This window comes from Chenopodium album, chromosome 15 (genome assembly GCF_948465745.1).
Source record: "Chenopodium album chromosome 15, dcCheAlbu1.1, whole genome shotgun sequence".
NCBI lineage: Eukaryota > Viridiplantae > Streptophyta > Magnoliopsida > Caryophyllales > Amaranthaceae > Chenopodium > Chenopodium album.
Window position 1 is genome coordinate 3,051,999 of NC_137848.1, and position 15,044 is coordinate 3,067,042.

Consider the following 15,044-nt stretch of genomic DNA (forward strand, 5'->3'; position numbering starts at 1 on the left):
TCTGATCTGAACTTATTTTTTCTAAAATAAGTAAAAATAAGGTGAACTAAATAGGGCCTTAGTAAGGGTATTTTTATAATTTTATTACTTATTCCTAATTTATTTCCCATACTACCAAACATAGGATAAGAATTATTTATCCTTGTCTCACCTATCAATTCCTTATCTTTATCCTCCCTCCTTATCCCTCTTATTCCTATCCCTCCAACTAAACGGCCCGTAAGGATAAATCATTCGGAGACAAAGCGAGTAGTAGTTTTTCTTGCCCTTTTACTTTATAACACTACGGAGTACTATGATAATCTAAAAAACTTTCTTCACTAATTCATTATCATTCTAATTCTCGCAATTTATGATCGCTTATCAAACGGACCGTGAGACTATACAACAAATCAGCAATTAGCCAATTAACAAAAACCAAAGGCCCACCCTTACCAGTTCCAGTATACAAATTTTTCCCTAGACTCTAGTTTATGCAACTTTCCCTACACCCCCATCTTACTACGTCATTTTTACTTTGTCCCTTTGTCTTTTTTTTTTTTTTTTTTTTTAATATTTCTCGTCTTTCCTTCTTTACTTTTCATTCAAGCCACTGCATAAAAAATTTCTCTCTCCTCTTTTACAGAGATTTCATATTCTCTCTCCTATTTGTTCCTTTAATTTCTCTCTCTTCTTTCATGGCGATTGCTAACTTAGTTGCTTTTGATCATGATCGTGAATATGTTATTTCTGCTAGAGTTGGATTACTCAATTCGTTTAAGGTTTAATGTGAGTAATTTTGTATCGTTAATACTAATTAATCAATTGGTTTTTTATTTTTGATAATGCTCTGTTTTTTTATTGTTATTGTTTCATTACAAAGATTTGAGTTCATAGTATTGGTTGTAATGCTTTAATTTTGATAATTCTTTGTTTTTCTATTGTTACTGTTTGATTGTAGTGATTATATATGATGATTTGATTTATACATTTGGTCGTAATTCTTCTTCTCTTCGATTGTTATTTCGTTTTATTGTTCTTATTTTATAGTTTGATTGTAATCTTATTATTAGATTGTTCAATTCTAGTTATCGCTCTTATTTAATTTCATTTTAACATTCTATTTTTTTCCAGTTATGTGCATATTATATGAACTTTTACAGTTATTTTTAATTTTTTCATTCGATTGTTTTTACCAGTTTTATGTGTTGTATATAAACAACTAAAGTTAAAACAATGCTCACTTTTGTAATAGTAAATGTTCATTTTAGAGAAAGCATGGCAGCTTGAACTGATTTGGGATGGCGATGGGGCTAAAATATTGAACAGAGGAATTTCGAAATTGTTGGCAAACTTTAATTTATTATTTTTTAAATGAACATTTTTTTTTAATGGTTGTAAAAATGAACATTTATTTAAGGAGCATTAAAATAACCTATAGCGGTTAACGTATCAGTTGCAAATTTATTCATTGACCAATGAAAAAAAACATCTTTCAATTAAAAACTAAGCACTTCATATCTAAAAGTTAATAACATAAAAATAATAAAATATGTTAATTGTAAAATATTCAATAATATACAAATGAACATTTAGTATCATGAATATGTATTATTTTAATGTTCATTTTTATATGCATAAATGTTCATTATTGTTACATTATATAATAAATTTTATAAATATAACTAATACATGATATTAATAAGTATTTTAGTATCAAAATGAACCTTTAAATATATGTATGTATTCATTTAAATAAAATGCATGTAATTGTTTAGTTGAAATTATGATGAATAAAAAAAATGAGCATTTATCAATATGAAAATGAACATCTGTATATAATAAAATATTCAATACTTTTTATATATACTTTGTAAATAAAATTTTTAGAAAGGTTGTTTGCAGTAGTTCTAAAAACTTTATGAGAAGGGATTTTTAAATTAGAAATAACCATAATATTAGCTTCCAAAATTTACATATTTATTTGTCTTTTAAATTGAACATCCTAGTATATTTAAAATGTACATATTCGGATTAGACAATTGTTCAAGAAAATGTTAAAAAAATGCTAAATCATTACTTCAAGCTGTTTAGATTTCTGAACATTTTTTATTTTATTTATGAACATGTTACTTTCCTAATATGAACACTTTATAGTGTCTAGGAGATCATTCCATAAAAGGTTGGTGTGTCACTAACTCACTACTTTATCCATTTTACTCTTAGGATTTAAATATACAAGTATAATTTAATGACCTTTTTTTTTGTTGACGAATTGGCTGGCAATTTGGGACATCTTTCCCTAAGATTTTATCCAGCCTTCTTGGGTTTACTATTTAGGATAGGATATGGATTTATCAATGAAAAAGAATAAAGAATCATGTTAGTAAGGAGTACCTTTTATGTTATTATTTATGAACATTTAATGATATGGTAGTGAACATATAGTTATTATAATAATATTGCTAACTGATTATTTTTATCAACTTGTTGTGTCATATAAAAATAATCTTAATTAAAAAAATGATCACTTGTGTAATAGTAAATGTTCATTTATGTTTAATGTATGTTTTTTTATTGTAATCTATAGATTTATTTTAGTTGTATTTAAATATATATGTTGTCCATGTGAATTTCAATAATTTTCATTCTTTTAAAGATGTTCATATCTATTTTAACTAGTGAACGTATTTTAATATTTGTTCCCTAAAAAAAAAATCTTAACATTTGTTATTCTGCTTTGTTGTAATAATGTTCAATTATGCAATTATAAAAGTTCAGTTATATATATACTTGTGTTTATGAAATTATAAGTTGTACATGTGACTTTTAATGATTATCAATGTTTTGTAGTTTCATAAATAATGTTCAGTTATGTAACTATATAGATGATCATTTATATTTTTACATATAGTAATTTAATTGTAAGTGATCAAATGCATTATTGTAATTGACCATTACTGCTACTATGTATGTTTATTTGTTACATGATTATTTATTGCAGTGGAAAAAGAGGATGCTATTATTTTTAAAGAAGCAAATCAGTTTGATTTTTGGGGGAAACAATTTCCTTCCGAAGATGATGCTTATGAAATGTTTAACGAGTATGCTTTTTATGAAGGTTTTGGAATTAGGGTTTGGAGGAGTAAGAGGCAAAGGGATGACTCATTTTCTATGAAAGGATTTATTTGTTCTAATGAGGATTATAAAAGATAAAAAGTGTAGCTTAGAAATATTAGGTCTTAAGAGAGACTTGATACAAGAATTGAGTGTTTAGCTTTAATTTTGTACAGTTTTCTATTGATCATTCAGGTGTGTTTATGAACATATAGTGTCAAATATTCTAATGTATATATAGTTAGTGAATGATTGTTCAAAGTCGACAATTGTAAATGTTCAACCACAAATTCAAGTTGTTATGAATATTTAGTTTTTTGTTTATGAACATATTTTTTTTCCTAATATGAACATTATATATTTATAAGGATGTGATTTTGTAATAATATTTTTGAAAAAAAAGAGTTTATTTCCTTCTTATTAAATTCAAATAGAAATTGTATATCACCAAAAATTCAAATATTGGATATTAAAATATACATCACATCAATTCCACACATATTATTATACACAATGAATTCTTGATCCAAAATTGAAAAATTCAAGATCGTGTTATTGGTCCGTGTTGCGCGAATCCATGCCTTCTTGATTTCCTTATTTTGTCTTCCCTTTTTTTCCTTGCTATTGTGTGGTGTAACTCACTATATCCACGATTCTTTGTTTAACTAATAGACAAAAACAAATGAATTATTAGTTAGATTTGAGCAAGAAGAAGTGTTGAATGAATTGAACCAATTTTCATATGAATAATAGTATAACAATTGAAATGAACATATATTAATATAAAATGAACATATATTAGTGTTGAAATGATCATCTATTAATATGGAAATGAACAACTATTAATACATAAATGAACATATTTACATAATTGAATATGAAAATGAACATCTATTAATATATAAATGAACATGCATTAGTTTACAAATGTCTATGAAAGATATCAATCAATGAACATGAAATATATACATAAATAACTCTTGAAGCTATTAATACGTGATTTATCATACATCTATATTAAAAAAGACATATATTGAAACTCAAAACTGATCCGAGCATGAAATATTTTAAGAAGATCACCAAAATATAAATATTTATCAAAATTCTAATAATCGTATAGTAATATGTGAAAATCATATACATTTATGTGATTAAACATCTACCAAAATACAAATGAACATTCATCAAAATAATTTTCCACTCTAAACTATGAAAAAGAATGAACATATATTATGACTATGTAGTAATATATAATTGAACATTTATATTAATCATTTATTTTGTGAATGACTGTATACTAATATATAAATGAACATTTATCAAAATGGAAATGAACATTCATTAAAAAAAAAAAAACCATTACGAACTAATTTAATTAATGCTTAATTTTCTCCAAATTCTTTGTTGTTCTTCTCTGAAACTATTTCCTTCGTACTGCCAAAAAAAAAAAAAAAAAAAAAAAATAAAAAAAATGAAATACTTCATATACTCAAAAATCAAAATGTACTTGTTCAGATTACTAGTTTTTAAATGAAAATTATTAAAAATTACTAAAATGCAATAGTTCATACTCTTTTTCCATGTTATATGCTTCGATGATGTTCCTGTAACACAATTGCAACAAAAAATTATTAAAACTAGTGTTTATGTACTCTTTTTCGAACTAAATATGTATAAAATCACTTACTTCTTCGAATTTCGACCTTGATTTGTTGAATCCTATAGTAATTGAACAATTTTTTCGATAATTTGTCACAATTTCGTAGAAATTTTCGTATTTTTAAATGTAAAAAATTGATTTAGAGAGATAAAATGCAGAAAATGGGTTAGGAGAGAGAAACTAAAATGCAGAAAATGGATTAGGAGAGAGAAACTAAAATACAGAAAATGGATTAGGAGAGAGAAAAAGAAATGAGAAAGGTTGTTTATTTTTTTTATTTTTACATATAAGGGGTAAAATTAATACAGTTACTAATTTTAGAGAAGGGGTGTTAAATGAAACTCTGCATTTAGGGAAGGGTGTAGAGGAACATGCCTAGACCAGTATCTAGCCATATATAATTTCAGTATAGCCTTCTACGAGTAAGATTAGAGCCCATTTCATCTTCAATCATTCCTTACAAAAAGAATAAAAAAATTACCGCCAAAAATTAAAATATGATTAATTTTGGCGTAATAAGCTTACAGTAGTTTTCAGCTAAAAATTTGCTATCCCACCTAAAAAGTAAAAACCCCAGAGAAACTCTTTTGAAACACACTCAACTCAACAATGGAGTCAACAACGAAGATCACCATTCTTCACAACGCACTGATCGTAACCATGGATTCCGAGCTCCGAGTTTTCGAAAATGGCGCCGTTGTCTTCGACGGCGATAACATCACCGACATCGGAAAATCCGACGATATTCTCCGTCGTCACCGTGCTTCCGACGCCACTCTCCACGACCTGAACGGCCAATTCGTTCTTCCTGGTTGTTATTCTCATCTTTGTCTCTCCTCTGACCAATTACTTTGAATGTGTTTGGGAAATTAGGGTTTGATTTGTTAGTATGTTAATGAAAATTGATGATTGATTGATAATTAGGGTTTGTGAACACGCATGTTCATACGTCGCAGCAGCTAGGAAGAGGGATTGCTGATGATGTTGATTTGATTACTTGGTTGCACGGTCGAATTTGGCCTTATGAGTCTCATATGACTGAGGAAGATTCCTTCATTTCTACTTTGCTTTGTGGAATTGAGCTCATTCACTCTGGGGTACATCTCTACAATGCTCTTATTTACTTCAATCCTAGATTTCGCTTATACTAAGGTTTATATGAGCTTATATCTTAACTTGTCGAAATTTATCCGGAGTTATTGTAGTTGTGAATTGAACTCGGGTAGCCCTTATTGTAATTTATTGGCCCTTATACAAACTTTCATAAAGAAGACATGAACATTTGACACCAAGGATTTACCAAAATACGGACAAAGAGGCTCCTACAACAGATAGGTTAGGGGGAGGGGGAGGGGGAGGGGAGGTTCATATGTACGCAACCTTGCATCGAGTAATAGAAGAGGATATCTTTGGTTTTCCTTTATTTTGATGGGCAACGAATATCTCCTACTTGATGAGAAATATTAAGTTTGTGTAGTTTGATAAACTACTCTCCAAAAGATTTGTTCATGTAATTTGTATGTATATATATACCGACAAAATTTATGGATATATAATCTTTTGTTGTCCTTGTGATGCAAAGAAGTCGTTTGAGATGTAATATACAAGTATAATTTTTATATTCTTTGGGCTTTCACATTAGTCTTTGATAAAGGAGATTGTAATCACATATTAATCAACTTAGGGTTAAGTTGATTGGGAATAAGGGGAGTAGCCTCTCCTTTTGCTTAAATGCATCAATCACATAAGTGGGGTCGATTACATGAACCAATATGAGGACATCTTAGGAGGTCACCCATCCTAGTACTACTCCCAATCAGTGTGGCTCATGTTAAGCGATGTGACAAAATTTTACACATGTTTTCATTGGCCTACTGTAACCCTCCTCCTTTATCTAGGCTTGAGACTGGCGGCGGTAAACCTATTAGCAAAGTTAGCCCACCCCAACTATATTGTCAATATTTATTTTTAAGTTGTGAAATCCATGTGTGAGTTGTCCTATACTCCGTATTCCTTAAGAAATGGAAAGTGGATATATGAGTCTGGTAAGTTACTTTAAAGATTGCCGATTGTTACTTGGGTTTTTACATAGTAAAACTCCTCTCTTTTATGTTGGTCATGGGAGGGTTCAATCACTTCAATGTAACACAAATTGAATTAATGTGTATGCTTACCTTTAAGCTATAAATGGGATATAGTCTAGTTGATAATTGATATCTTTCATTTCATTCTTTGGGAAAGTTTGATGTTTAGCTGTACTCTATGCCCTACCTATCTGCCATGCTAGATGGGTATGATGCAACATTGATTTTGTGAGTTGGGGTAGGGATTGCTGTGTTAGCTTGGAATTACTTCTTAAATTAAAAGTTGCTTTGAGACTTCTATTAATCATGCACTGCCCTCCATATTTTATTTTGCTTGAGTTCATGATTGCTGAAGTCCGCATAAGAGAAAATTATTAACCTCAGGTGCTAACATACTCTTTGCAATGGTTCAAAATGTTTTTATTTTCATCTTCTTAGACTGTGCAAACATCCTAAAGGGTCTGATTGTTTTCTGGAACCAGGTGACTTGTTTTGCAGAAGCAGGGGGGCAGTATGTCTCTGGAATGGCTAAAGCAGTAGAGTTGCTTGGCTTACGTGCATGTTTAACAAAATCAGTTATGGATTCTGGTGAGGGTCTGCCGGCTTTGTGGATTTCTCAAACTACTGATCAATGTATTCAGGTTTGCCTACTAGCGCTAACTTCGAGATAGATTATCCAGGCTGCTGTTCACCATATTTAATGTCTTTCTTTTAAGGTCTCAGTCTCAGAAAGAACTTTATGAGAAGCACCACGACACTGCAGAAGGACGGATCAGGGTATGGCTTGGAATTCGGCAAATTTTGAACTCTACTGATCGCTTGCTCTTGGAGACCCGGGATCTGGCTAGGGAATTGAACACTGGAATTCACATGGTACTATTCCATTTAGTTCTTTGCACCTTTTCTCTTTTCTCTTAAGATGTAACTCTTTTGCTTTATGTCTTAATATTTTTATGCTTTATTATCCAAAATAATTAAAGTAAACATAATAAGAAAGAGTTTGAAAAATAGATATTATCAATTGTGTAAAGAACAACTTTTTTTTTGTAGAAGACTAGAAGGTAACGATGCACCTTTGGTGCTAAAAAATGCCAAGGATGGGATTAGGCCAAGGCATTACGCCTTAGTGTGGGGCATTGGATGGTGCTTCTCAGCCAAGGCATGGCCATCTTATAGGCATGGGGCATGGGGCATGGGGCATGGGCACAAGACATGTGCATAAGATAAGGCATAAAAGCACCCTAATCTTAAAAAACAATTAATTTTTGGCAATTAAGGTTAGCGTCTTGGTTTGCCTTATAAGGCAATGCAAGGCCTATGAATTACTAAAGGAATCATAAGACAAGATGACATAGGATGGTGTACGACATGAATGAGATTATTTAAGGCACCAATTAGGCCTTCGTGAGTCCTCTTGGAACCCTAAGTATAACTTCAATGCATAAACTTATTGGGTCCAAAAACGTTCTAGCCAAATTTAAAGGATATATACACGAAACCCGACCAATTTCGGAGGTTATAAGACCCATTGTCGAAAACTCTAGGATCATAGAGGATGCATTCTGTGGCTATATAATGTTGTTTGGAATTGTATACAGCCATTAGTTGGTCACATAAAGGCATGTGCGTGTTAACTTTGAACCAATGAAAGGAGACATATGCGTAAGCAATTAAATTGCCAGTTAAGCAAAGCTGGTATTGTCAACCCACCCAAATGGCCTTGGGTGGGGTACATGAAAAGCACACTAACTTGTTTACTTTCTAAAAGTAGAAAATTTGTCCAAAACTAAAAACTATACGCGTATTAAAACCAATTTTGGAGGTTTTAGGCCCAGCGTTGAAAACTATTTGGATGGTAAGGGATGCATGCATCTTGGGGTCTATAAGAGCAACTTCAATGGCAAGCTAATTTGACAATTAGCTTATCATGCCACATAAGCTTTTAAGCTAATTATCATTTTAGCTACTTTTTTCTCCAATGGCTAGCTATTAGCTTAGGTACTAGTTGTTGGATTTGTTGGATAGAAAATACATATAAAGAGCTTAATTGGTGCAATGAGCATTTTTATTTTGGCAAGTTTAATTCCCAAGCAAATTAGCTTGGCAAAGCTAATTTGCTTAGCCAAGCTAATTAAGTTTTCTAGCTCCAATGGTCAAGCTAATAGCTAGGGAATTATTGTAATTGCAAGCAAGTCCCTAGCTACAACCATTGGAGTTGCTCTAATGTTTTTTGGGAACCATATTATGACCACTAGTGACCTATTTGGCCACATAAAGGTCCGTGATGACTTTGAGTTAATTAAGGGAGGCGTGTATGTAAACATTTAAAATGGCGATTTAAAGGAAAATTGGGTTGTTCTAACCACCTAAATGGCCTTCCAAAGTATCACGAGGTCAATGGAAAGCAGTGTTTGAAAATGCGCGCCTTTAGGCGCAAGGCAATAGGGGGTAAGCGCTTTTTTGGCCTAGGAGAGGCGTTTTCAATAAGGCTCCTGAGGTGCACATGAAGCAAATTTCTACCAATTTTTTTAACTGTTTATATAGTGCGCCTCACTTCAAAGATGCGCGCCTTAGGCGCACCTAGGCACTGCATAACTTTTATTGCTTCAGCGCGCCTTGAGCTTTTTTATACATTAATGGAAAGAACCCCGACCTTTTTTCTTTCTGGTGTGGAAAATTTAAAAATTCTTCATAATTGAAGACACAAAATTGAACTTTCAAAGTTTTTGAAATCCAATGTCGTAAAAATACCGGGATTGTGCATCCGGGGGTCATATAATATTCTCATATGACCATTAATCGGTCATAAAAAGTCTCGTGGTGGTTTTGAATTGATGAAGGAAGGTGTAAGTTGTAATTGGGTAAATTGGTAGTCAAAAAGAAAGGCAAACCAAACGTTTTCAATCACTCAATGGACTCCTTGAGTGCCTTCACGCCTTGACCTCTTTCTTTCTCGAGTTTGAAAAAGTTGAAAATTGTCCAAAACTTAAGGCTGTAATTCACACTTTCTAGCCAATTTTGAGAAATTTTCCCGAAATTGCAATGGATAAGTAGGGTATCCCGCGGTGCTAGTTTGGAACCACAACAAGCATACCAATAGATGTATAGGTGTATAAAGTCTTAATGATGTATTTGGTTCATTTATGTCGCTATTTCGAAATTATGTTGCATTGGTGGTGAAAAGCTTCAAGATATAGTTATTTGTACAACAAACTTGGTAACCCGGGTCCTATTAAGGTGTATGGAGTCCTTCATCTTCATTAGTGCTGTTAATTATTTCCAAATTTATTACTTACCATAATATCAGTAAATAACATGGGTTGTTTACATTATGACCCCTTTCTTTTTATCTAAATGATACAGTTTCCATAAACCTCGCTTTTAAGTGACAAATTTCCATATTTTCTCTCCTCATGGTCGTGCATTCTTTTCTCTCATCTCACATCCTAATATTTAATCCTCCCAACTAACCACCATTACCTAAATATCATATGTGAAGTATATTTCTCCTAAAACTCTGTGAGGAAACTAGTGTTTAATGGAGGGAGAACTATTGTACTATGAACAGTTTTTTGAAATTGTTGAATAAAAAATAGTTTGCAAATAGGTATTGTCGATTGTGTAAAGTAAACTTTTATTTTGTGTAAAGATATTAGGTAAGTCCCATTGCTGTATCCTTAACTCTCATGCTTCTCTGTTCTTATGTGGTTATTGAGATGAATTATAGTCTGAATGATTGTGGCTAAGTGACAGACAACAACCTAAGCTTGCTCATTATATCCCATAATTCATGTTTGGGTACTTTATATTGTAATATCGAGTCTAAAAACCTAAACATGTAAACATTTGATGAAGATTTCCTACAACACACATGCTTCAAAACACTAGTTTGCAAAAAGCATTGTGAGATATGGATTTTCTTTCATCTTTCCCCTTTTTGTTTTTTTTGTTAAGAACAGGATCCTGTTTAATAGTGCTGGCAATTACCTTGAACTAATTCAGATTTCTTTCCATTAGTTTGTTAATAATAATTTGAACTAAGGCAACTGTTTTATGCATTGATTTTTCTGTCACTATATCTTCTGATTATCTTGATGTATATGTATGTTTTTTCTAAATAGCATATTGCTGAGATTTCATATGAGAATCAATTTGTTGTCGACACAAGAAAAGTTGATCACGGAACAGTGACTCATTTGAAGAAGATAGAATTCCTCCAAAGTAATCTACTGGCAGCTCACAGTGTTTGGGTCAACGATAATGAGGTTATCTTTCCATGGATCTTTTTTCTTTTCTCTTATCTGCAAATACTTTTAAGAGGGATAAAGTGTTGATGGACATATTCAAATCTTATTGTGGATTATAAAACTGCTGTGGAAGTTGTTCGGGATTGCTTGGTTAACTTGTTTCATCACTTATCGGAAATTGAATTCAACTTGTTACTATTTACTATGATACATCTCACTTTACCTAATCTGGTGTTGAGTTACAAAGCTGCCTAAAATTACTGCTGCTCTTCCAAAGCTTTGCTTTTGTTTACAGTGTAACAGTTTTTTATAATCCTGTCAAATCTGTTTGTAATAAGGTTTTTTGCATAGAGACATAAAGTTGTGGTAGATCTGTATATATGAGATCTCTAAGAATCTGAACTAAGCATAAACACCTCACCCTATTTGCAGGGAATTTGAGTATCATGCTTTTTTTTTTTTTTTTTTTTCTATGGAAAACCGTGCACACCAGCTAGTGCTTGTATGTGACTACTGTTTCTTGTCCCCTAACAGATTGGTTATCTCTCAACGGCTGGGGTGAAAGTATCTCATTGTCCAGCTGCAGCAATGCGGATGCTTGGATTCGCACCTGTTAGGAAAATGATTGATGCTGGAGTTTGTGTCTCTCTTGGAACGGATGGAGCTCCATCAAACAATAGGATGAGCATTGGTATACCTGAATGGTTGAATAATTATTTCAGTTATAGTGTTATGGTGTGTTATCTTTGGAGAAGACATTTTCATTTTGTGGTGTATGATAAAGCATGGGTTCTGTTAAATATACAAAAATAATTCCTTATTGGTTCCTGTGTAGTTGATGAAATGTACCTAGCTTCACTGATAAATAAAGGCCATGAAGTATTTACAACTGGAACGACAGATCCTACAGCTCTGTCTGCTGAAGTTGTTTTTAGAATGGCAACTATAGATGGTGCTAAAACTGTGCTATGGGACAATGAGATAGGATCAATTGAAGTTGGCAAGAAGGTTAGCGTGACAGCTTTATTAATTCCATCCTGTGCCCCTATACTTTTTGAGCTTGTATTGAAATTTCACATACTTTGCCTGTTTGCCACTATCCTCTCATTTTCTCTCCCTCTCTGTTGGGACTGGAGTAGAGCCACAATTGTTGAGTCATATCTGACACATATGATTGTTTCTTAGCAGCATCCATCTAATGCTGGCTTGACCGGTTGAGAGTCTAGCCTATGTTATCTTAAGTAGTTTATAACACTTACGTATATGTTACTTTCTTTTTGGAGCTTCTAATGATCAATATTTTTTTTAATTCCTAACTTGTAGGCTGACATTGTCATTATTGATCCTTGCTCTTGGACTATGGCTCCAGTTCATGACTGGTAAATAGACTTACAGACATTTTTCCTTATAATTATTATGGTGCAAGTGATATCTTTCTCCCAACTTCTCTATTTTCTCCATTATCGTTCTTGACTAGTGATAGAATGTAAATAGTTGTTTTGGGGTCATAGTCTTAGTTTGGGTGCTAAGAGTTTAGACAGATACCACAGTTTTTGAATCGATGCTGGCTGTTGTTCAGGATACTGTAGTTCTAATTGGATGTGAATAAGCAATCCTTAATGAAGTGATTTGTTGACCTATGTGCTTTTGCCATTAACCAAGATTAGGTCTCCAAATCAGTAGAGTTGTAGGGCCTTTCTAGACATGCATTCCTAATTTCCTATACTACGCGAGTATACGTAAATCTCCAGCAAACATACATCACATAGATGTAGTAGACAGATGAAGGTTAAGATGCAGAGAGAGAGTAAATCCCTGTTCAGGCTGTCTAGCCAAACTTGGTATAATGCAAGATGAAATGTAGTGTGAAATACTTGCGTAAGCATCTGTCCTGGGTTATTATTGTGTGTAGTAGTATATGTCGCTACATGTTGAAACCCCATATGAATTGCACGTTATTGTGAATTTTCCTACTTTGTAGGAGAGATACTTACCAACTCATAAGCTTGAGGAATTACTCCTTCCATCAATCAATTGGATTCTGGAATACCTCTTAGGCTTGAATTCCACATTACATAGTAATTTTTTTTTATATATTTTGCAGCATATCTAGCTTAGTGTACAGCATGCGAACTGAAAATATCTTATCTGTTATATGCAATGGAAAGTGGATCATGAAGGACAAGAAGATCTTGAATGTGGACGAGGTAGCTGTCCATTCTCTTCGGCTCTTCCCTATTCTGTTCTGTGTTGTCTTCGTGTGTGTGTGCTTGTGTCAATTGAAAACTGTTTTCCATAGAGACATGCACTTGCCTGTGGAAATTTTCTGCTAGATTTTACAAATCAAAATTCGTGAAATAATGCACTATAAGATTTCTGAACATGTGAACTTCTTGATGCGTTGATTGCCTAGCAATTTTCATTCGTTCCTTGCAAATGAATTTTCCTTTCATTACTTCTGCTTCACAGTCATTTATCTTAGCCTATATTTACTGTTGTTGATCTTTTGAAATCTTCTCATCTTTAATCATCGTCAACTTTAGTTTGATCTAAATCAGTCTTATTTCTATACGATCTATATTCTATACTAGTATTTGGAAATTTTAAAGCCCGTCCATTGCATTTCGTCCTGGTTAATGGCATCATGTCTTCTTAAAAAGTTTTACTGGATATATGAAGTGGTTTTTTTCCGTAAACATTTTATAAAAATTTGTATTTATAAAACTATTTATGCTGCTTGTCACAGAAAGAAATCATTTTACAAGCAAAGAAAGCTTCAAAAGAACTTTTGGAAAGGGCTGGCATTAGTATTCCAAAAAGAATGAAGATGGTCTGATGTGTCCTTCAAGAAAGTCTCTGCCTTGTCCATGATCTGTTTTGTCGACTCACTTCCGAAGATTTGCCTAAGAAATTGCATGAAATGGCCCGTATTTGGTGTTTGAGTTCTTCATTTACTTTTGATTTCGATTCAATATGTTTTTGAAGTTGTATCTTCTGGAAATATGTGAGCATAATATCACGTGCCAACTACTTTGCCCTAGTCACGCACCGTGCGCTACTCACTTATAGTCCGTTGTAAGACGAGTCAAGCTTTTTCCCTTGGCACTACTCCTTGTGCCCACGTAGCACAACCCTTTATGCTGCTCGAAAATATGTTTGCTAGCATGACCCCTTGGTGCTAACAAGTCTCCTTGGTTGAACTAAGCACACTCCCTTAGTGCCTTAGTCCGAATTTATAACTAAGTGTCGTAGATAATTGAGCACACAAGCTATCACCCTTGCTAGTATGCTCGATCACTCGCTTGGCACCCTCATGCCTTAGTTTTCCTCACACTCTCTAAGCGTTTGAAGGAAAGGATTGAGTTGCAAGAGAACACAAGTGCTTTTGGAATGCTTTTTGTATTACTCTCAACTTGGATGTACAAATGATCCTTGGAGCCTATTTATAGTACTCCATCCTACTTACAAGCTGCATCTAGAATATTCCTAACCTCTGTAAATGGAGAGTTCTAGAGTACAACAATCTAGAGAGTTCCCACCTCCTTAGGAAGTACATATGTGGAGGTTTTCACAAGCTTTCTACCTAGAATGCTAAAGACTATCCTAGAACATTCTAGAAACTATACATACAAATGTACATACATAGAAGAACCTAGAAGACTTCTAAGATGTACCAGACCTTCCTTGATTATTCTAGAGTCATCCACTCTAGAATAGTCTTCCAAAGAACCTTGTAGATAGCTCTGGAACCTTCTAGAAGCTTCTCGCGTTTTCCGTGCTACCTGTGCCAAAACTTGTACTTCGGGACTTCATCTTGGAAAATCGACATCACTATGGTCTTCCTTGGACCAAAATACGGTGGACCCCTAAATTTGGGCCCATTTGGACTTCATTTGGGTCTCCTAATGACCCATTATTGTGTTACTGTCACTTGGGTGTTTACTAGGAAAATAGCAC

General features: G+C 33.0%; 1 protein-coding gene across 1 annotated transcript; it reads left to right on the forward strand.

The window, feature by feature from the left end:
• Nucleotides 1-5,301: 5,301 nt before the first annotated feature.
• LOC145581602 (uncharacterized) lies at nucleotides 5,302-14,154 on the forward strand. Its single transcript, XM_081638615.1, has 10 exons — nucleotides 5,302-5,567; nucleotides 5,681-5,853; nucleotides 7,323-7,481; nucleotides 7,564-7,713; nucleotides 10,962-11,105; nucleotides 11,622-11,778; nucleotides 11,923-12,095; nucleotides 12,411-12,466; nucleotides 13,192-13,294; nucleotides 13,834-14,154. Exons 1-10 carry the CDS (start codon nucleotides 5,366-5,368, stop codon nucleotides 13,921-13,923), a joined length of 1,407 nt encoding a protein of 468 aa, XP_081494741.1. The 5' UTR covers nucleotides 5,302-5,365; the 3' UTR covers nucleotides 13,924-14,154.
• The last annotated feature ends 890 nt before the right edge of the window (nucleotides 14,155-15,044 follow it).